The sequence below is a fragment of the Mobula birostris genome, chromosome 13 (assembly GCF_030028105.1).
Source record: "Mobula birostris isolate sMobBir1 chromosome 13, sMobBir1.hap1, whole genome shotgun sequence".
In the NCBI taxonomy this organism is placed as follows: Eukaryota; Metazoa; Chordata; class Chondrichthyes; order Myliobatiformes; family Myliobatidae; genus Mobula; species Mobula birostris.
In genome coordinates, this window is record NC_092382.1 from 11,813,044 (window position 1) to 11,835,114 (window position 22,071).

Here is a 22,071-nt window from a genome sequence, read left to right on the forward strand (position 1 = left end):
GAAGAGGGAGGGGAGACGGAGAGAGGGAGGGGAGAGTTGGGGTTGAAGTGCGGGGTCGGGGTCGGGGAGAGAGGGACAGAGATCAGGAGGGAGGGGAGGGGGTGGGGGGACATGGCCGGGGAAGAGAGAGGAGGGAGAGGGAGGGGAGACGGAGAGAGGGAGGGGAGAGTTGGGGGTTGAAGTGCGGGGTTGGGGAGAGAGGGACAGAGATCAGGAGAGAGGGGGTGGGGGGACATGGCTGGGGAAGAGAGAGGAGGGAGAGGGAGGGGAGAGTTGGGGGTCCTGATCACTGTCTCTGACGTCACTGTCAGTGGGCTGACAGACAGTCGCCTCACATGTGCTGTTTCCAGGGTCCTGCTCAATGTCTCTGACGTCACTGTCTCTGGGCTGACTGACAGTCGCCTCACTTGTACCGGTTCCAGGGTCCTGATCAGTGTCTCTGACGTCACTGTCTATGGGCTGACAGACATTCGCCTCACGTGTTGGTTCCAGGGTCCTGCTCAGTGTCTCTGACGTCGCTGTCTCTGGGCTGACAGACATTCGCCTCACGTGCTGGTTCCATGGTCCTGCTCTGTGTCTCTGACGTCACTGTCTCTGGCCTGACAGACAGTCGCCTCACTTGTACCGGTTCCAGGGTCCTGATCACTGTCTCTGACGTCACTGTCACTGGGCTGACAGACAGTCACCTCACTTGTGCTGGTTCCAGGGTCCTGATCAGTGTCTCTGACGTCACTGTCTCTGGGCTGACAGACATTCGCCTCACGTGCTGGCTCCAGGGTCCTGATCAGTGCCTCTGACGTCACTGTCTCTGGGCTGACAGACAGTCGCCTCACTTGTACCGGTTCCAGGGTCTGATCAGTGTCTCTGACGGCACTGTCTATGGGCTGACAGACAGTCGCCTCACTTGTGCTGGTTCCAGGGTCCTGGTCAGTGTCTCTGACGTCACTGTCTATGGGCTGACAGACAGTCGCCTCACTTGTGCCGGTTCCAGGGTCCTGCTCAGTGTCTCTGACGTCACTGTCTATGGGCTGACAGACAGTCGCCTCACTTGTACCGGTTCCAGGGTCCTGATCAGTGTCTCTGACGTCACTGTCTCTGGGCTGACAGACAGTCGCCTCACTTGTGCCGGTTCCAGGGTCCTGATCAGTGTCTCTGTCGTCACTGTCTCTGGGCTGACAGACAGTCGCCTCATTTGTACCGGTTCCAGGGTCTGATCAGTGTCTCTGACGTCACTGTCTCTGGGCTGACAGACAGTCGCCTCACTTGTACCGGTTCCAGGGTCTTGCTCAGTGTCTCTGACGTCACTGTCTCTGGGCTGACAGACAGTCGCCTCACTTGTACCGGTTCCAGGGTCCTGCTCAGTGTCTCTGACGTCACTGTCCCTGGGCCGACAGACAGTTTTGCCGGTTCCAGGTTCCTGATCAGTGTCTTTGACGTCACTGTCTCTGGGCTGACAGACAGTCGCCTCACTTTAACCGGTTCCAGGGTCCTGCTCTGTGTCTCTGAAGTCACTGTCTCTGGGCTGACAGACAGTCGCCTCACCTGTGCTGGTTCCAGGGTCCTGATCAGTGTCTCTGACGTCACTGTCTCTGGCCTGACAGACAGTCGCCTCACTTGTACCGGTTCCAGGGTCCTGATCACTGTCTCTGACGTCACTGTCACTGGGCTGACAGACAGTCGCCTCACTTGTGCTGGTTCCAGGGTCCTGATCAGTGTCTCTGTCGTCACTGTCTCTGGGCTGACAGACATTCGCCTCACGTGCTGGTTCCAGGGTCCTGATCAGTGTCTCTGTCGTCACTGTCTCTGGGCTGACATACAGTCGCCTCATTTGTACCGGTTCCAGGGTCTGATCAGTGTCTCTGACGTCACTGTCTCTGGGCTGACAGACAGTCGCCTCACTTGTACCGGTTCCAGGGTCTTGCTCAGTGTCTCTGAGTTCACTGTCTCTGGGCTGACAGACAGTCGCCTCACTTGTACCGGTTCCAGGGTCCTGCTCAGTGTCTCTGACGTCACTGCCTCTGGGCTGACAGACATTCGCCTCACGTGCTGGTTCCAGGATCCTGATCAGTGTCTCTGACTCACTGTGTCTGGGCTGACAGACATTCGCGTCACGTGCTGTATCCATGGTCCTGCTCTGTGTCTCTGACGTCATTGTCCCTGGGACGACAGACAGTCGCCTCAGTTTTGCCGGTTCCAGGGTCCTGATCAGTGTCTCTGACGTCACTGTCTCTGTGCTGACAGACAGTCGCTTCACTTGTGCTGTTTCCAGGGTCCTGATCAGTGTCTCTGACGTCACTGTCTCTGGGCTGACAGACAGTCGCCTCACGTGCTGGTTCCAGGGTCCTGTTCAGTGCCTCTGACGTCACTGTCTCTGGGCTGACAGACAGTCGCCTCACTTGTGCCGGTTCCAGGGTCCTGCTCAGTGTCTCTGACGTCACTGTCTATGGGCTGACAGACAGTCGCCTCACTTGTGCTGGTTCCAGGGTCCTGATCAGTGTCTCTGATGTCGTCTCTGGGCAGACAGACAGTCGCCTCACTTGTGCTGGTTCCATGGTCCTGATCTGTGTCTCCGACGTCACTGTCTCTGAGCTTACAGACAGTCGCCTCACTTGTGCTGGTTCCAGGGTCCTGCCCAGTATCTCTGACGTCACTGTCTATGGGCTGACAGACAGTCGCCTCACTTGTGCCGTTTCCAGGGTCCTGCTCAGTGTCTCTGACGTCACTGTCTATGGGCTGACAGACAGTCGCCTCACTTGTGCTGGTTCCAGGGTCCTGATAAGTGTCTCTGAGGTCACTGTCTCTGGGCTTACAGACAGTCGCCTCACCTGTACCGGTTCCAGGGTCCTGATCAGTGTCTCTGACGTCACTGTCTCTGGGCTGACAGACAGTCGCCTCACTTGTGCTTCCAGGGTCCTGATCAGTGTCTCTGACGTCACTGTCTATTGGCTAACAGGTAGTCGCCTCACTTGTGCTGGTTCCAGGGTCCTGGTCAGTGTCTCTGACGTCACTGTCTCTGGGCTGACAGACAGTCGCCTCACTTGTACCAGTTCCAGGGTCTTGCTCAGTGTCTCTGAAGTCACTGTCTCTGGGCTGACAGACAGTCGACTCACTTGTGCTGGCTCCAGGGTCCTGCTCAGTGTCTCTGACGTCACTGTCTCTGGGCTGACAGGCAGTCGCCTCACTTGTGCTGGTTCCAGGGTCCTGATCAGTGTCTCTGAGGTCACTGTCTCTGGGCTGACAGACAGTCGCCTCACTTGTGCTGGTTCCAGGGTCCTGATCAGTGTCTCTGACGTCACTGCCTCTAGCCTGACAGACAGTCGCCTCACTTGTACCGGATCCAGGGTCCTGATCACTGTCTCTGACGTCACTGTCACTGGGCTGACAGACAGTCGCCTCACATGTGCTGTTTCCAGGGTCCTGCTCAGTGTCTCTGACGTCACTGTCTCTGGGCTGACAGACAGTCGCCTCACTTGTGCTGTTTCCAGGGTCTTGATCATTGTCTCTGACGTCACTGTCTCTGGGCTGACTGACAGTCGCCTCACTTGTACCGGTTCCAGGGTCCTGATCAGTGTCTCTGACGTCACTGTCTATGGGCTGACAGACATTCGCCTCACGTGCTGGTTCCAGGGTCCTGCTGAGTGTCTCTGACGTCACTGTCTCTGGGCTGATAGACATTCGCCTCACGTGCTGGTTCCATGGTCCTGCTCTGTGTCTCTGACGTCACTGTCCCTGGGCCGACAGAGAGTTTGGCCGGTTCCAGGTTCCTGCTCAGTGTCTCTGACGTCACTGTCTCTGGGCTGACAGACAGTCGCCTCACTTGTGCTGTTTCCAGGGTCCTGATCATTGTCTCTGACGTCACTGTCTCTGGGCTGACTGACAGTTACCTCACTTGTACCGGTTCCAGGGTCCTGATCAGTGTCTCTGACGTCACTGTCTCTGGGCTGACAGACAGTCGCCTCACTTGTACCGGTTCCAGGGTCTTGCTCAGTGTCTCTGACGTCACTGTCTCTGGGCTGACAGACAGTCGCCTCACTTGTACCGGTTCCAGGGTCCTGCTCAGTGTCTCTGACGTCACTGTCCCTGGGCCGACAGACAGTTTTGCCGGTTCCAGGTTCCTGATCAGTGTCTTTGACGTCACTGTCTCTGGGCTGACAGACAGTCGCCTCACTTTTACCGGTTCCAGGGTCCTGCTCTGTGTCTCTGAAGTCACTGTCTCTGGGCTGACAGACAGTCGCCTCACCTGTCCTGGTTCCAGGGTCCTGATCAGTGTCTCTGACGTCACTGTCTCTGGCCTGACAGACAGTCGCCTCACTTGTACCGGTTCCAGGGTCCTGATCACTGTCTCTGACGTCACTGTCACTGGGCTGACAGACAGTCGCCTCACTTGTGCTGGTTCCAGGGTCCTGATCAGTGTCTCTGTCGTCACTGTCTCTGGGCTGACAGACATTCGCCTCACGTGCTGGTTCCAGTGTCCTGCTGAGTGTCTCTGACGTCACTGTCTCTGGGCTGATAGACATTCGCCTCACGTGCTGGTTCCATGGTCCTGCTCTGTGTCTCTGACGTCACTGTCCCTGGGCCGACAGAGAGTTTGGCCGGTTCCAGGTTCCTGCTCAGTGTCTCTGACGTCACTGTCTCTGGGCTGACAGACAGTCGCCTCACTTGTGCTGTTTCCAGGGTCCTGATCATTGTCTCTGACGTCACTGTCTCTGGGCTGACTGACAGTTACCTCACTTGTACCGGTTCCAGGGTCCTGATCAGTGTCTCTGACGTCACTGTCTCTGGGCTGACAGACAGTCGCCTCACTTGTACCGGTTCCAGGGTCTTGCTCAGTGTCTCTGACGTCACTGTCTCTGGGCTGACAGACAGTCGCCTCACTTGTACCGGTTCCAGGGTCCTGCTCAGTGTCTCTGACGTCACTGTCCCTGGGCCGACAGACAGTTTTGCCGGTTCCAGGTTCCTGATCAGTGTCTTTGACGTCACTGTCTCTGGGCTGACAGACAGTCGCCTCACTTTTACCGGTTCCAGGGTCCTGCTCTGTGTCTCTGAAGTCACTGTCTCTGGGCTGACAGACAGTCGCCTCACCTGTCCTGGTTCCAGGGTCCTGATCAGTGTCTCTGACGTCACTGTCTCTGGCCTGACAGACAGTCGCCTCACTTGTACCGGTTCCAGGGTCCTGATCACTGTCTCTGACGTCACTGTCACTGGGCTGACAGACAGTCGCCTCACTTGTGCTGGTTCCAGGGTCCTGATCAGTGTCTCTGTCGTCACTGTCTCTGGGCTGACAGACATTCGCCTCACGTGCTGGTTCCAGTGTCCTGATCAGTGTCTCTGTCGTCACTGTCTCTGGGCTGACAGACGGTCGCCTCATTTGTACCGGTTCCAGGGTCTGATCAGTGTCTCTGACGTCACTGTCTCTGGGCTGACAGACAGTCGCCTCACTTGTACCGGTTCCAGGGTCTTGCTCAGTGTCTCTGAGTTCACTGTCTCTGGGCTGACAGACAGTCGCCTCACTTGTACCGGTTCCAGGGTCCTGCTCAGTGTCTCTGACGTCACTGCCTCTGGGCTGACAGACATTCGCCTCACGTGCTGGTTCCAGGATCCTGATCAGTGTCTCTGACTCACTGTGTCTGGGCTGACAGACATTCGCGTCACGTGCTGTATCCATGGTCCTGCTCTGTGTCTCTGACGTCATTGTCCCTGGGACGATAGACAGTCGCCTCAGTTTTGCCGGTTCCAGGGTCCTGATCAGTGTCTCTGACGTCACTGTCTCTGTGCTGACAGACAGTCGCTTCACTTGTGCTGTTTCCAGGGTCCTGATCAGTGTCTCTGACGTCACTGTCTCTGGGCTGACAGACAGTCGCCTCACGTGCTGGTTCCAGGGTCCTGTTCAGTGCCTCTGACGTCACTGTCTCTGGGCTGACAGACAGTCGCCTCACTTGTGCCGGTTCCAGGGTCCTGCTCAGTGTCTCTGACGTCACTGTCTATGGGCTGACAGACAGTCGCCTCACTTGTGCTGGTTCCAGGGTCCTGATAAGTGTCTCTGAGGTCACTGTCTCTGGGCTTACAGACAGTCGCCTCACCTGTACCGGTTCCAGGGTCTTGATCAGTGTCTCTGACGTCACTGTCTCTGGGCTGACAGACAGTCGCCTCACTTGTGCTTCCAGGGTCCTGATCAGTGTCTCTGACGTCACTGTCTATTGGCTAACAGGTAGTCGCCTCACTTGTGCTGGTTCCAGGGTCCTGGTCAGTGTCTCTGACGTCACTGTCTCTGGGCTGACAGACAGTCGCCTCACTTGTACCAGTTCCAGGGTCTTGCTCAGTGTCTCTGAAGTCACTGTCTCTGGGCTGACAGACAGTCGACTCACTTGTGCTGGCTCCAGGGTCCTGCTCAGTGTCTCTGATGTCACTGTCTCTGGGCTGACAGGCAGTCGCCTCACTTGTGCTGTTTCCAGGGTCCTGATCAGTGTCTCTGAGGTCACTGTCTCTGGGCTGACAGACAGTCGCCTCACTTGTGCTGGTTCCAGGGTCCTGATCAGTGTCTCTGACGTCACTGTCTCTGTGCTGACAGACAGTCGCTTCACTTGTGCTGTTTCCAGGGTCCTGATCAGTGTCTCTGACGTCACTGTCTCTGGGCTGACAGACAGTCGCCTCACGTGCTGGTTCCAGGGTCCTGTTCAGTGCCTCTGACGTCACTGTCTCTGGGCTGACAGACAGTCGCCTCACTTGTGCTGGTTCCAGGGTCCTGATCAGTGTCTCTGTCGTCACTGTCTCTGGGCTGACAGACATTCGCCTCACGTGCTGGTTCCAGGGTCCTGATCAGTGTCTCTGTCGTCACTGTCTCTGGGCTGACATACAGTCGCCTCATTTGTACCGGTTCCAGGGTCTGATCAGTGTCTCTGACGTCACTGTCTCTGGGCTGACAGACAGTCGCCTCACTTGTACCGGTTCCAGGGTCTTGCTCAGTGTCTCTGAGTTCACTGTCTCTGGGCTGACAGACAGTCGCCTCACTTGTACCGGTTCCAGGGTCCTGCTCAGTGTCTCTGACGTCACTGCCTCTGGGCTGACAGACATTCGCCTCACGTGCTGGTTCCAGGATCCTGATCAGTGTCTCTGACTCACTGTGTCTGGGCTGACAGACATTCGCGTCACGTGCTGTATCCATGGTCCTGCTCTGTGTCTCTGACGTCATTGTCCCTGGGACGACAGACAGTCGCCTCAGTTTTGCCGGTTCCAGGGTCCTGATCAGTGTCTCTGACGTCACTGTCTCTGTGCTGACAGACAGTCGCTTCACTTGTGCTGTTTCCAGGGTCCTGATCAGTGTCTCTGACGTCACTGTCTCTGGGCTGACAGACAGTCGCCTCACGTGCTGGTTCCAGGGTCCTGTTCAGTGCCTCTGACGTCACTGTCTCTGGGCTGACAGACAGTCGCCTCACTTGTGCCGGTTCCAGGGTCCTGCTCAGTGTCTCTGACGTCACTGTCTATGGGCTGACAGACAGTCGCCTCACTTGTGCTGGTTCCAGGGTCCTGATCAGTGTCTCTGATGTCGTCTCTGGGCAGACAGACAGTCGCCTCACTTGTGCTGGTTCCATGGTCCTGATCTGTGTCTCCGACGTCACTGTCTCTGAGCTTACAGACAGTCGCCTCACTTGTGCTGGTTCCAGGGTCCTGCCCAGTATCTCTGACGTCACTGTCTATGGGCTGACAGACAGTCGCCTCACTTGTGCCGTTTCCAGGGTCCTGCTCAGTGTCTCTGACGTCACTGTCTATGGGCTGACAGACAGTCGCCTCACTTGTGCTGGTTCCAGGGTCCTGATAAGTGTCTCTGAGGTCACTGTCTCTGGGCTTACAGACAGTCGCCTCACCTGTACCGGTTCCAGGGTCCTGATCAGTGTCTCTGACGTCACTGTCTCTGGGCTGACAGACAGTCGCCTCACTTGTGCTTCCAGGGTCCTGATCAGTGTCTCTGACGTCACTGTCTATTGGCTAACAGGTAGTCGCCTCACTTGTGCTGGTTCCAGGGTCCTGGTCAGTGTCTCTGACGTCACTGTCTCTGGGCTGACAGACAGTCGCCTCACTTGTACCAGTTCCAGGGTCTTGCTCAGTGTCTCTGAAGTCACTGTCTCTGGGCTGACAGACAGTCGACTCACTTGTGCTGGCTCCAGGGTCCTGCTCAGTGTCTCTGACGTCACTGTCTCTGGGCTGACAGGCAGTCGCCTCACTTGTGCTGGTTCCAGGGTCCTGATCAGTGTCTCTGAGGTCACTGTCTCTGGGCTGACAGACAGTCGCCTCACTTGTGCTGGTTCCAGGGTCCTGATCAGTGTCTCTGACGTCACTGCCTCTAGCCTGACAGACAGTCGCCTCACTTGTACCGGATCCAGGGTCCTGATCACTGTCTCTGACGTCACTGTCACTGGGCTGACAGACAGTCGCCTCACATGTGCTGTTTCCAGGGTCCTGCTCAGTGTCTCTGACGTCACTGTCTCTGGGCTGACAGACAGTCGCCTCACTTGTGCTGTTTCCAGGGTCTTGATCATTGTCTCTGACGTCACTGTCTCTGGGCTGACTGACAGTCGCCTCACTTGTACCGGTTCCAGGGTCCTGATCAGTGTCTCTGACGTCACTGTCTATGGGCTGACAGACATTCGCCTCACGTGCTGGTTCCAGGGTCCTGCTGAGTGTCTCTGACGTCACTGTCTCTGGGCTGATAGACATTCGCCTCACGTGCTGGTTCCATGGTCCTGCTCTGTGTCTCTGACGTCACTGTCCCTGGGCCGACAGAGAGTTTGGCAGGTTCCTGCTCAGTGTCTCTGACGTCACTGTCTCTGGGCTGACAGACAGTCGCCTCACTTGTGCTGTTTCCAGGGTCCTGATCATTGTCTCTGACGTCACTGTCTCTGGGCTGACTGACAGTTACCTCACTTGTACCGGTTCCAGGGTCCTGATCAGTGTCTCTGACGTCACTGTCTCTGGGCTGACAGACAGTCGCCTCACTTGTACCGGTTCCAGGGTCTTGCTCAGTGTCTCTGACGTCACTGTCTCTGGGCTGACAGACAGTCGCCTCACTTGTACCGGTTCCAGGGTCCTGCTCAGTGTCTCTGACGTCACTGTCCCTGGGCCGACAGACAGTTTTGCCGGTTCCAGGTTCCTGATCAGTGTCTTTGACGTCACTGTCTCTGGGCTGACAGACAGTCGCCTCACTTTTACCGGTTCCAGGGTCCTGCTCTGTGTCTCTGAAGTCACTGTCTCTGGGCTGACAGACAGTCGCCTCACCTGTCCTGGTTCCAGGGTCCTGATCAGTGTCTCTGACGTCACTGTCTCTGGCCTGACAGACAGTCGCCTCACTTGTACCGGTTCCAGGGTCCTGATCACTGTCTCTGACGTCACTGTCACTGGGCTGACAGACAGTCGCCTCACTTGTGCTGGTTCCAGGGTCCTGATCAGTGTCTCTGTCGTCACTGTCTCTGGGCTGACAGACATTCGCCTCACGTGCTGGTTCCAGTGTCCTGCTGAGTGTCTCTGACGTCACTGTCTCTGGGCTGATAGACATTCGCCTCACGTGCTGGTTCCATGGTCCTGCTCTGTGTCTCTGACGTCACTGTCCCTGGGCCGACAGAGAGTTTGGCCGGTTCCAGGTTCCTGCTCAGTGTCTCTGACGTCACTGTCTCTGGGCTGACAGACAGTCGCCTCACTTGTGCTGTTTCCAGGGTCCTGATCATTGTCTCTGACGTCACTGTCTCTGGGCTGACTGACAGTTACCTCACTTGTACCGGTTCCAGGGTCCTGATCAGTGTCTCTGACGTCACTGTCTCTGGGCTGACAGACAGTCGCCTCACTTGTACCGGTTCCAGGGTCTTGCTCAGTGTCTCTGACGTCACTGTCTCTGGGCTGACAGACAGTCGCCTCACTTGTACCGGTTCCAGGGTCCTGCTCAGTGTCTCTGACGTCACTGTCCCTGGGCCGACAGACAGTTTTGCCGGTTCCAGGTTCCTGATCAGTGTCTTTGACGTCACTGTCTCTGGGCTGACAGACAGTCGCCTCACTTTTACCGGTTCCAGGGTCCTGCTCTGTGTCTCTGAAGTCACTGTCTCTGGGCTGACAGACAGTCGCCTCACCTGTCCTGGTTCCAGGGTCCTGATCAGTGTCTCTGACGTCACTGTCTCTGGCCTGACAGACAGTCGCCTCACTTGTACCGGTTCCAGGGTCCTGATCACTGTCTCTGACGTCACTGTCACTGGGCTGACAGACAGTCGCCTCACTTGTGCTGGTTCCAGGGTCCTGATCAGTGTCTCTGTCGTCACTGTCTCTGGGCTGACAGACATTCGCCTCACGTGCTGGTTCCAGTGTCCTGATCAGTGTCTCTGTCGTCACTGTCTCTGGGCTGACAGACGGTCGCCTCATTTGTACCGGTTCCAGGGTCTGATCAGTGTCTCTGACGTCACTGTCTCTGGGCTGACAGACAGTCGCCTCACTTGTACCGGTTCCAGGGTCTTGCTCAGTGTCTCTGAGTTCACTGTCTCTGGGCTGACAGACAGTCGCCTCACTTGTACCGGTTCCAGGGTCCTGCTCAGTGTCTCTGACGTCACTGCCTCTGGGCTGACAGACATTCGCCTCACGTGCTGGTTCCAGGATCCTGATCAGTGTCTCTGACTCACTGTGTCTGGGCTGACAGACATTCGCGTCACGTGCTGTATCCATGGTCCTGCTCTGTGTCTCTGACGTCATTGTCCCTGGGACGATAGACAGTCGCCTCAGTTTTGCCGGTTCCAGGGTCCTGATCAGTGTCTCTGACGTCACTGTCTCTGTGCTGACAGACAGTCGCTTCACTTGTGCTGTTTCCAGGGTCCTGATCAGTGTCTCTGACGTCACTGTCTCTGGGCTGACAGACAGTCGCCTCACGTGCTGGTTCCAGGGTCCTGTTCAGTGCCTCTGACGTCACTGTCTCTGGGCTGACAGACAGTCGCCTCACTTGTGCCGGTTCCAGGGTCCTGCTCAGTGTCTCTGACGTCACTGTCTATGGGCTGACAGACAGTCGCCTCACTTGTGCTGGTTCCAGGGTCCTGATAAGTGTCTCTGAGGTCACTGTCTCTGGGCTTACAGACAGTCGCCTCACCTGTACCGGTTCCAGGGTCTTGATCAGTGTCTCTGACGTCACTGTCTCTGGGCTGACAGACAGTCGCCTCACTTGTGCTTCCAGGGTCCTGATCAGTGTCTCTGACGTCACTGTCTATTGGCTAACAGGTAGTCGCCTCACTTGTGCTGGTTCCAGGGTCCTGGTCAGTGTCTCTGACGTCACTGTCTCTGGGCTGACAGACAGTCGCCTCACTTGTACCAGTTCCAGGGTCTTGCTCAGTGTCTCTGAAGTCACTGTCTCTGGGCTGACAGACAGTCGACTCACTTGTGCTGGCTCCAGGGTCCTGCTCAGTGTCTCTGATGTCACTGTCTCTGGGCTGACAGGCAGTCGCCTCACTTGTGCTGTTTCCAGGGTCCTGATCAGTGTCTCTGAGGTCACTGTCTCTGGGCTGACAGACAGTCGCCTCACTTGTGCTGGTTCCAGGGTCCTGATCAGTGTCTCTGACGTCACTGTCTCTGTGCTGACAGACAGTCGCTTCACTTGTGCTGTTTCCAGGGTCCTGATCAGTGTCTCTGACGTCACTGTCTCTGGGCTGACAGACAGTCGCCTCACGTGCTGGTTCCAGGGTCCTGTTCAGTGCCTCTGACGTCACTGTCTCTGGGCTGACAGACAGTCGCCTCACTTGTGCTGGTTCCAGGGTCCTGATCAGTGTCTCTGTCGTCACTGTCTCTGGGCTGACAGACATTCGCCTCACGTGCTGGTTCCAGGGTCCTGATCAGTGTCTCTGTCGTCACTGTCTCTGGGCTGACATACAGTCGCCTCATTTGTACCGGTTCCAGGGTCTGATCAGTGTCTCTGACGTCACTGTCTCTGGGCTGACAGACAGTCGCCTCACTTGTACCGGTTCCAGGGTCTTGCTCAGTGTCTCTGAGTTCACTGTCTCTGGGCTGACAGACAGTCGCCTCACTTGTACCGGTTCCAGGGTCCTGCTCAGTGTCTCTGACGTCACTGCCTCTGGGCTGACAGACATTCGCCTCACGTGCTGGTTCCAGGATCCTGATCAGTGTCTCTGACTCACTGTGTCTGGGCTGACAGACATTCGCGTCACGTGCTGTATCCATGGTCCTGCTCTGTGTCTCTGACGTCATTGTCCCTGGGACGACAGACAGTCGCCTCAGTTTTGCCGGTTCCAGGGTCCTGATCAGTGTCTCTGACGTCACTGTCTCTGTGCTGACAGACAGTCGCTTCACTTGTGCTGTTTCCAGGGTCCTGATCAGTGTCTCTGACGTCACTGTCTCTGGGCTGACAGACAGTCGCCTCACGTGCTGGTTCCAGGGTCCTGTTCAGTGCCTCTGACGTCACTGTCTCTGGGCTGACAGACAGTCGCCTCACTTGTGCCGGTTCCAGGGTCCTGCTCAGTGTCTCTGACGTCACTGTCTATGGGCTGACAGACAGTCGCCTCACTTGTGCTGGTTCCAGGGTCCTGATCAGTGTCTCTGATGTCGTCTCTGGGCAGACAGACAGTCGCCTCACTTGTGCTGGTTCCATGGTCCTGATCTGTGTCTCCGACGTCACTGTCTCTGAGCTTACAGACAGTCGCCTCACTTGTGCTGGTTCCAGGGTCCTGCCCAGTATCTCTGACGTCACTGTCTATGGGCTGACAGACAGTCGCCTCACTTGTGCCGTTTCCAGGGTCCTGCTCAGTGTCTCTGACGTCACTGTCTATGGGCTGACAGACAGTCGCCTCACTTGTGCTGGTTCCAGGGTCCTGATAAGTGTCTCTGAGGTCACTGTCTCTGGGCTTACAGACAGTCGCCTCACCTGTACCGGTTCCAGGGTCCTGATCAGTGTCTCTGACGTCACTGTCTCTGGGCTGACAGACAGTCGCCTCACTTGTGCTTCCAGGGTCCTGATCAGTGTCTCTGACGTCACTGTCTATTGGCTAACAGGTAGTCGCCTCACTTGTGCTGGTTCCAGGGTCCTGGTCAGTGTCTCTGACGTCACTGTCTCTGGGCTGACAGACAGTCGCCTCACTTGTACCAGTTCCAGGGTCTTGCTCAGTGTCTCTGAAGTCACTGTCTCTGGGCTGACAGACAGTCGACTCACTTGTGCTGGCTCCAGGGTCCTGCTCAGTGTCTCTGACGTCACTGTCTCTGGGCTGACAGGCAGTCGCCTCACTTGTGCTGGTTCCAGGGTCCTGATCAGTGTCTCTGAGGTCACTGTCTCTGGGCTGACAGACAGTCGCCTCACTTGTGCTGGTTCCAGGGTCCTGATCAGTGTCTCTGACGTCACTGCCTCTAGCCTGACAGACAGTCGCCTCACTTGTACCGGATCCAGGGTCCTGATCACTGTCTCTGACGTCACTGTCACTGGGCTGACAGACAGTCGCCTCACATGTGCTGTTTCCAGGGTCCTGCTCAGTGTCTCTGACGTCACTGTCTCTGGGCTGACAGACAGTCGCCTCACTTGTGCTGTTTCCAGGGTCTTGATCATTGTCTCTGACGTCACTGTCTCTGGGCTGACTGACAGTCGCCTCACTTGTACCGGTTCCAGGGTCCTGATCAGTGTCTCTGACGTCACTGTCTATGGGCTGACAGACATTCGCCTCACGTGCTGGTTCCAGGGTCCTGCTGAGTGTCTCTGACGTCACTGTCTCTGGGCTGATAGACATTCGCCTCACGTGCTGGTTCCATGGTCCTGCTCTGTGTCTCTGACGTCACTGTCCCTGGGCCGACAGAGAGTTTGGCCGGTTCCAGGTTCCTGCTCAGTGTCTCTGACGTCACTGTCTCTGGGCTGACAGACAGTCGCCTCACTTGTGCTGTTTCCAGGGTCCTGATCATTGTCTCTGACGTCACTGTCTCTGGGCTGACTGACAGTTACCTCACTTGTACCGGTTCCAGGGTCCTGATCAGTGTCTCTGACGTCACTGTCTCTGGGCTGACAGACAGTCGCCTCACTTGTACCGGTTCCAGGGTCTTGCTCAGTGTCTCTGACGTCACTGTCTCTGGGCTGACAGACAGTCGCCTCACTTGTACCGGTTCCAGGGTCCTGCTCAGTGTCTCTGACGTCACTGTCCCTGGGCCGACAGACAGTTTTGCCGGTTCCAGGTTCCTGATCAGTGTCTTTGACGTCACTGTCTCTGGGCTGACAGACAGTCGCCTCACTTTTACCGGTTCCAGGGTCCTGCTCTGTGTCTCTGAAGTCACTGTCTCTGGGCTGACAGACAGTCGCCTCACCTGTCCTGGTTCCAGGGTCCTGATCAGTGTCTCTGACGTCACTGTCTCTGGCCTGACAGACAGTCGCCTCACTTGTACCGGTTCCAGGGTCCTGATCACTGTCTCTGACGTCACTGTCACTGGGCTGACAGACAGTCGCCTCACTTGTGCTGGTTCCAGGGTCCTGATCAGTGTCTCTGTCGTCACTGTCTCTGGGCTGACAGACATTCGCCTCACGTGCTGGTTCCAGTGTCCTGCTGAGTGTCTCTGACGTCACTGTCTCTGGGCTGATAGACATTCGCCTCACGTGCTGGTTCCATGGTCCTGCTCTGTGTCTCTGACGTCACTGTCCCTGGGCCGACAGAGAGTTTGGCCGGTTCCAGGTTCCTGCTCAGTGTCTCTGACGTCACTGTCTCTGGGCTGACAGACAGTCGCCTCACTTGTGCTGTTTCCAGGGTCCTGATCATTGTCTCTGACGTCACTGTCTCTGGGCTGACTGACAGTTACCTCACTTGTACCGGTTCCAGGGTCCTGATCAGTGTCTCTGACGTCACTGTCTCTGGGCTGACAGACAGTCGCCTCACTTGTACCGGTTCCAGGGTCTTGCTCAGTGTCTCTGACGTCACTGTCTCTGGGCTGACAGACAGTCGCCTCACTTGTACCGGTTCCAGGGTCCTGCTCAGTGTCTCTGACGTCACTGTCCCTGGGCCGACAGACAGTTTTGCCGGTTCCAGGTTCCTGATCAGTGTCTTTGACGTCACTGTCTCTGGGCTGACAGACAGTCGCCTCACTTTTACCGGTTCCAGGGTCCTGCTCTGTGTCTCTGAAGTCACTGTCTCTGGGCTGACAGACAGTCGCCTCACCTGTCCTGGTTCCAGGGTCCTGATCAGTGTCTCTGACGTCACTGTCTCTGGCCTGACAGACAGTCGCCTCACTTGTACCGGTTCCAGGGTCCTGATCACTGTCTCTGACGTCACTATCACTGGGCTGACAGACAGTCGCCTCACTTGTGCTGGTTCCAGGGTCCTGATCAGTGTCTCTGTCGTCACTGTCTCTGGGCTGACAGACATTCGCCTCACGTGCTGGTTCCAGTGTCCTGATCAGTGTCTCTGTCGTCACTGTCTCTGGGCTGACAGACAGTCGCCTCATTTGTACCGGTTCCAGGGTCTGATCAGTGTCTCTGACGTCACTGTCTCTGGGCTGACAGACAGTCGCCTCACTTGTACCGGTTCCAGGGTCTTGCTCAGTGTCTCTGAGTTCACTGTCTCTGGGCTGACAGACAGTCGCCTCACTTGTACCGGTTCCAGGGTCCTGCTCAGTGTCTCTGACGTCACTGCCTCTGGGCTGACAGACATTCGCCTCACGTGCTGGTTCCAGGATCCTGATCAGTGTCTCTGACTCACTGTGTCTGGGCTGACAGACATTCGCGTCACGTGCTGTATCCATGGTCCTGCTCTGTGTCTCTGACGTCATTGTCCCTGGGACGATAGACAGTCGCCTCAGTTTTGCCGGTTCCAGGGTCCTGATCAGTGTCTCTGACGTCACTGTCTCTGTGCTGACAGACAGTCGCTTCACTTGTGCTGTTTCCAGGGTCCTGATCAGTGTCTCTGACGTCACTGTCTCTGGGCTGACAGACAGTCGCCTCACGTGCTGGTTCCAGGGTCCTGTTCAGTGCCTCTGACGTCACTGTCTCTGGGCTGACAGACAGTCGCCTCACTTGTGCCGGTTCCAGGGTCCTGCTCAGTGTCTCTGACGTCACTGTCTATGGGCTGACAGACAGTCGCCTCACTTGTGCTGGTTCCAGGGTCCTGATAAGTGTCTCTGAGGTCACTGTCTCTGGGCTTACAGACAGTCGCCTCACCTGTACCGGTTCCAGGGTCTTGATCAGTGTCTCTGACGTCACTGTCTCTGGGCTGACAGACAGTCGCCTCACTTGTGCTTCCAGGGTCCTGATCAGTGTCTCTGACGTCACTGTCTATTGGCTAACAGGTAGTCGCCTCACTTGTGCTGGTTCCAGGGTCCTGGTCAGTGTCTCTGACGTCACTGTCTCTGGGCTGACAGACAGTCGCCTCACTTGTACCAGTTCCAGGGTCTTGCTCAGTGTCTCTGAAGTCACTGTCTCTGGGCTGACAGACAGTCGACTCACTTGTGCTGGCTCCAGGGTCCTGCTCAGTGTCTCTGATGTCACTGTCTCTGGGCTGACAGGCAGTCGCCTCACTTGTGCTGGTTCCAGGGTCCTGATCAGTGTCTCTGAGGTCACTGTCTCTGGGCTGACAGACAGTCGCCTCACTTGTGCTGGTTCCAGGGTCCTGATCAGTGTCTCTGACGTCACTGTCTCTGTGCTGACAGACAGTCGCTTCACTTGTGCTGTTTCCAGGGTCCTGATCAGTGTCTCTGACGTCACTGTCTCTGGGCTGACAGACAGTCGCCTCACGTGCTGGTTCCAGGGTCCTGTTCAGTGCCTCTGACGTCACTGTCTCTGGGCTGACAGACAGTCGCCTCACTTGTGCCGGTTCCAGGGTCCTGCTCAGTGTCTCTGACGTCACTGCCTATGGGCTGACAGACAGTCGCCTCACTTGTGCTGGTTCCAGGGTCCTGATCAGTGTCTCTGATGTCGTCTCTGGGCAGACAGACAGTCGCCTCACTTGTGCTGGTTCCATGGTCCTGATCTGTGTCTCCGACGTCACTGTCTCTGAGCTTACAGACAGTCGCCTCACTTGTGCTGGTTCCAGGGTCCTGCCCAGTATCTCTGACGTCACTGTCTATGGGCTGACAGACAGTCGCCTCACTTGTGCCGTTTCCAGGGTCCTGCTCAGTGTCTCTGACGTCACTGTCTATGGGCTGACAGACAGTCGCCTCACTTGTGCTGGTTCCAGGGTCCTGATAAGTGTCTCTGAGGTCACTGTCTCTGGGCTTACAGACAGTCGCCTCACCTGTACCGGTTCCAGGGTCCTGATCAGTGTCTCTGACGTCACTGTCTCTGGGCTGACAGACAGTCGCCTCACTTGTGCTTCCAGGGTCCTGATCAGTGTCTCTGACGTCACTGTCTATTGGCTAACAGGTAGTCGCCTCACTTGTGCTGGTTCCAGGGTCCTGGTCAGTGTCTCTGACGTCACTGTCTCTGGGCTGACAGACAGTCGCCTCACTTGTACCAGTTCCAGGGTCTTGCTCAGTGTCTCTGAAGTCACTGTCTCTGGGCTGACAGACAGTCGACTCACTTGTGCTGGCTCCAGGGTCCTGCTCAGTGTCTCTGACGTCACTGTCTCTGGGCTGACAGGCAGTCGCCTCACTTGTGCTGGTTCCAGGGTCCTGATCAGTGTCTCTGAGGTCACTGTCTCTGGGCTGACAGACAGTCGCCTCACTTGTGCTGGTTCCAGGGTCCTGATCAGTGTCTCTGACGTCACTGCCTCTAGCCTGACAGACAGTCGCCTCACTTGTACCGGATCCAGGGTCCTGATCACTGTCTCTGACGTCACTGTCACTGGGCTGACAGACAGTCGCCTCACATGTGCTGTTTCCAGGGTCCTGCTCAGTGTCTCTGACGTCACTGTCTCTGGGCTGACAGACAGTCGCCTCACTTGTGCTGTTTCCAGGGTCTTGATCATTGTCTCTGACGTCACTGTCTCTGGGCTGACTGACAGTCGCCTCACTTGTACCGGTTCCAGGGTCCTGATCAGTGTCTCTGACGTCACTGTCTATGGGCTGACAGACATTCGCCTCACGTGCTGGTTCCAGGGTCCTGCTGAGTGTCTCTGACGTCACTGTCTCTGGGCTGATAGACATTCGCCTCACGTGCTGGTTCCATGGTCCTGCTCTGTGTCTCTGACGTCACTGTCCCTGGGCCGACAGAGAGTTTGGCCGGTTCCAGGTTCCTGCTCAGTGTCTCTGACGTCACTGTCTCTGGGCTGACAGACAGTCGCCTCACTTGTGCTGTTTCCAGGGTCCTGATCATTGTCTCTGACGTCACTGTCTCTGGGCTGACTGACAGTTACCTCACTTGTACCGGTTCCAGGGTCCTGATCAGTGTCTCTGACGTCACTGTCTCTGGGCTGACAGACAGTCGCCTCACTTGTACCGGTTCCAGGGTCTTGCTCAGTGTCTCTGACGTCACTGTCTCTGGGCTGACAGACAGTCGCCTCACTTGTACCGGTTCCAGGGTCCTGCTCAGTGTCTCTGACGTCACTGTCCCTGGGCCGACAGACAGTTTTGCCGGTTCCAGGTTCCTGATCAGTGTCTTTGACGTCACTGTCTCTGGGCTGACAGACAGTCGCCTCACTTTTACCGGTTCCAGGGTCCTGCTCTGTGTCTCTGAAGTCACTGTCTCTGGGCTGACAGACAGTCGCCTCACCTGTCCTGGTTCCAGGGTCCTGATCAGTGTCTCTGACGTCACTGTCTCTGGCCTGACAGACAGTCGCCTCACTTGTACCGGTTCCAGGGTCCTGATCACTGTCTCTGACGTCACTGTCACTGGGCTGACAGACAGTCGCCTCACTTGTGCTGGTTCCAGGGTCCTGATCAGTGTCTCTGTCGTCACTGTCTCTGGGCTGACAGACATTCGCCTCACGTGCTGGTTCCAGTGTCCTGATCAGTGTCTCTGTCGTCACTGTCTCTGGGCTGACAGACAGTCGCCTCATTTGTACCGGTTCCAGGGTCTGATCAGTGTCTCTGACGTCACTGTCTCTGGGCTGACAGACAGTCGCCTCACTTGTACCGGTTCCAGGGTCTTGCTCAGTGTCTCTGAGTTCACTGTCTCTGGGCTGACAGACAGTCGCCTCACTTGTACCGGTTCCAGGGTCCTGCTCAGTGTCTCTGACGTCACTGCCTCTGGGCTGACAGACATTCGCCTCACGTGCTGGTTCCAGGATCCTGATCAGTGTCTCTGACTCACTGTGTCTGGGCTGACAGACATTCGCGTCACGTGCTGTATCCATGGTCCTGCTCTGTGTCTCTGACGTCATTGTCCCTGGGACGATAGACAGTCGCCTCAGTTTTGCCGGTTCCAGGGTCCTCATCAGTGTCTCTGACGTCACTGTCTCTGTGCTGACAGACAGTCGCTTCACTTGTGCTGTTTCCAGGGTCCTGATCAGTGTCTCTGACGTCACTGTCTCTGGGCTGACAGACAGTCGCCTCACGTGCTGGTTCCAGGGTCCTGTTCAGTGCCTCTGACGTCACTGTCTCTGGGCTGACAGACAGTCGCCTCACTTGTGCCGGTTCCAGGGTCCTGCTCAGTGTCTCTGACGTCACTGTCTATGGGCTGACAGACAGTCGCCTCACTTGTGCTGGTTCCAGGGTCCTGATAAGTGTCTCTGAGGTCACTGTCTCTGGGCTTACAGACAGTCGCCTCACCTGTACCGGTTCCAGGGTCTTGATCAGTGTCTCTGACGTCACTGTCTCTGGGCTGACAGACAGTCGCCTCACTTGTGCTTCCAGGGTCCTGATCAGTGTCTCTGACGTCACTGTCTATTGGCTAACAGGTAGTCGCCTCACTTGTGCTGGTTCCAGGGTCCTGGTCAGTGTCTCTGACGTCACTGTCTCTGGGCTGACAGACAGTCGCCTCACTTGTACCAGTTCCAGGGTCTTGCTCAGTGTCTCTGAAGTCACTGTCTCTGGGCTGACAGACAGTCGACTCACTTGTGCTGGCTCCAGGGTCCTGCTCAGTGTCTCTGATGTCACTGTCTCTGGGCTGACAGGCAGTCGCCTCACTTGTGCTGGTTCCAGGGTCCTGATCAGTGTCTCTGAGGTCACTGTCTCTGGGCTGACAGACAGTCGCCTCACTTGTGCTGGTTCCAGGGTCCTGATCAGTGTCTCTGACGTCACTGCCTCTGGCCTGACAGACAGTCGCCTCACTTGTACCGGATCCAGGGTCCTGATCACTGTCTCTGACGTCACTGTCACTGGGCTGACAGACAGTCGCCTCACATGTGCTGTTTCCAGGGTCCTGCTCAGTGTCTCTGACGTCACTGTCTCTGGGCTGACAGACAGTCGCCTCACTTGTGCTGTTTCCAGGGTCTTGATCATTGTCTCTGACGTCACTGTCTCTGGGCTGACTGACAGTCGCCTCACTTGTACCGGTTCCAGGGTCCTGATCAGTGTCTCTGACGTCACTGTCTATGGGCTGACAGACATTCGCCTCACGTGCTGGTTCCAGGGTCCTGCTGAGTGTCTCTGACGTCACTGTCTCTGGGCTGATAGACATTCGCCTCACGTGCTGGTTCCATGGTCCTGCTCTGTGTCTCTGACGTCACTGTCCCTGGGCCGACAGAGAGTTTGGCCGGTTCCAGGTTCCTGCTCAGTGTCTCTGACGTCACTGTCTCTGGGCTGACAGACAGTCGCCTCACTTGTGCTGTTTCCAGGGTCCTGATCATTGTCTCTGACGTCACTGTCTCTGGGCTGACTGACAGTTGCCTCACTTGTACCGGTTCCAGGGTCCTGATCAGTGTCTCTGACGTCACTGTCTATGGGCTGACAGACATTCGCCTCACGTGCTGGTTCCAGGGTCCTGCTCAGTGTCTCTGACGTCACTGTCTCTGGGCTGACAGACATTCGCCTCACGTGCTGGTTCCATGGTCCTGCTCTGTGTCTCTGACGTCACTGTCCCTGGGCCGACAGACAGTTTTGCCGGTTCCAGGTTCCTGATCAGTGTCTCTGACGTCACTGTCTATGGGCTGACAGACAGTCGCCTCACCTTTGCTGGTTCCAGGGTCCTGATCAGTGTCTCTGACGTCACTGTCTCTGGCCTGACAGACAGTCGCCTCACTTGTACCGGTTCCAGGGTCCTGATCAGTGTCTCTGACGTCACTGTCACTGGGCTGACAGACAGTCGCCTCACTTGTGCTGGTTCCAGGGTCCTGCTTAGTGTCTCTGACGTCACTCTCTCTGGGCTGACAGACAGTCGCCTCACTTGTGCTGTTTCCAGGGTCCTGATCAGTGTCTCTGTCGTCACTGTCTCTGGGCTGACAGACATTCGCCTCACGTGCTGGCTCCAGGGTCCTGATCAGTGTCTCTGACGTCACTGTCTCTGCGCTGACAGACAGTCGCCTCACTTGTACCGGTTCCAGGGTCTGCTCTGTGTCTCTGACGTCACTCTCTCTGGTCTGACAGACAGTCGCCTCACTTGTACCGGTTCCAGGGTCTGATCAGTGTCTCTGACGTCACTGTCTCTGGGCTGACAGACATTCGCCTCACGTGCTGGTTCCAGGGTCCTGATCAGTGTCTCTGACGTCACTGTCTCTGTGCTGACAGACAGTCGCTTCACTTGTGCTGTTTCCAGGGTCCTGATCAGTGTCTCTGACGTCACTGTCTCTGGGCTGACAGACAGTCGCCTCACGTGCTGGTTCCAGGGTCCTGTTCAGTGTCTCTGACGTCACTGTCTCTGGGCTGACAGACAGTCGCCTCACTTGTGCCGGTTCCAGGGTCCTGATCAGTGTCTCTGATGTCACTGTCTCTGGGCAGACAGACAGTCGCCTCACTTGTGCTGGTTCCAGGGTCCTGATCTGTGTCTCCGACGTCACTGTCTCTGAGCTTACAGACAGTCGCCTCACTTGTGCTGGTTCCAGGGTCCTGCCCAGTATCTCTGACGTCACTGTCTATGGGCTGACAGACAGTCGCCTCACTTGTGCCGGTTCCAGGGTCCTGCTCAGTGTCTCTGACGTCACTGTCTATGGGCAGACAGACAGTCGCCTCACTTGTGCTGGTTCCAGGGTCCTGATCAGTGTCTCTGAGGTCACTGTCTCTGGGCTTACAGACAGTCGCCTCACCTGTACCGGTTCCAGGGTCCTGATCAGT

At 56.6% G+C, this 22,071-nt stretch overlaps 1 protein-coding gene across 5 annotated transcripts in view; it reads right to left on the bottom strand.

Annotated features, from left to right (window-relative positions):
* The window catches only part of LOC140208376 (uncharacterized), a 55,135-nt gene that overhangs the window by 8,163 nt on the left and 24,901 nt on the right, over nt 1-22,071 (bottom strand). For 2 of the 5 annotated variants that reach the window (XM_072277019.1, XM_072277020.1), the window contains exon 1: nt 336-20,667. The exons of the other annotated variants lie outside the window; for them this stretch is intronic. In XM_072277019.1, the coding sequence (XP_072133120.1) occupies nt 18,075-19,298 (1,224 nt within the window). In that variant the 5' untranslated portion in view covers nt 19,299-20,667 and the 3' untranslated portion in view covers nt 336-18,074. Of the gene's footprint in view, nt 1-335; nt 20,668-22,071 lie in introns of those variants that run through there. 5 annotated transcript variants of the gene reach the window in all.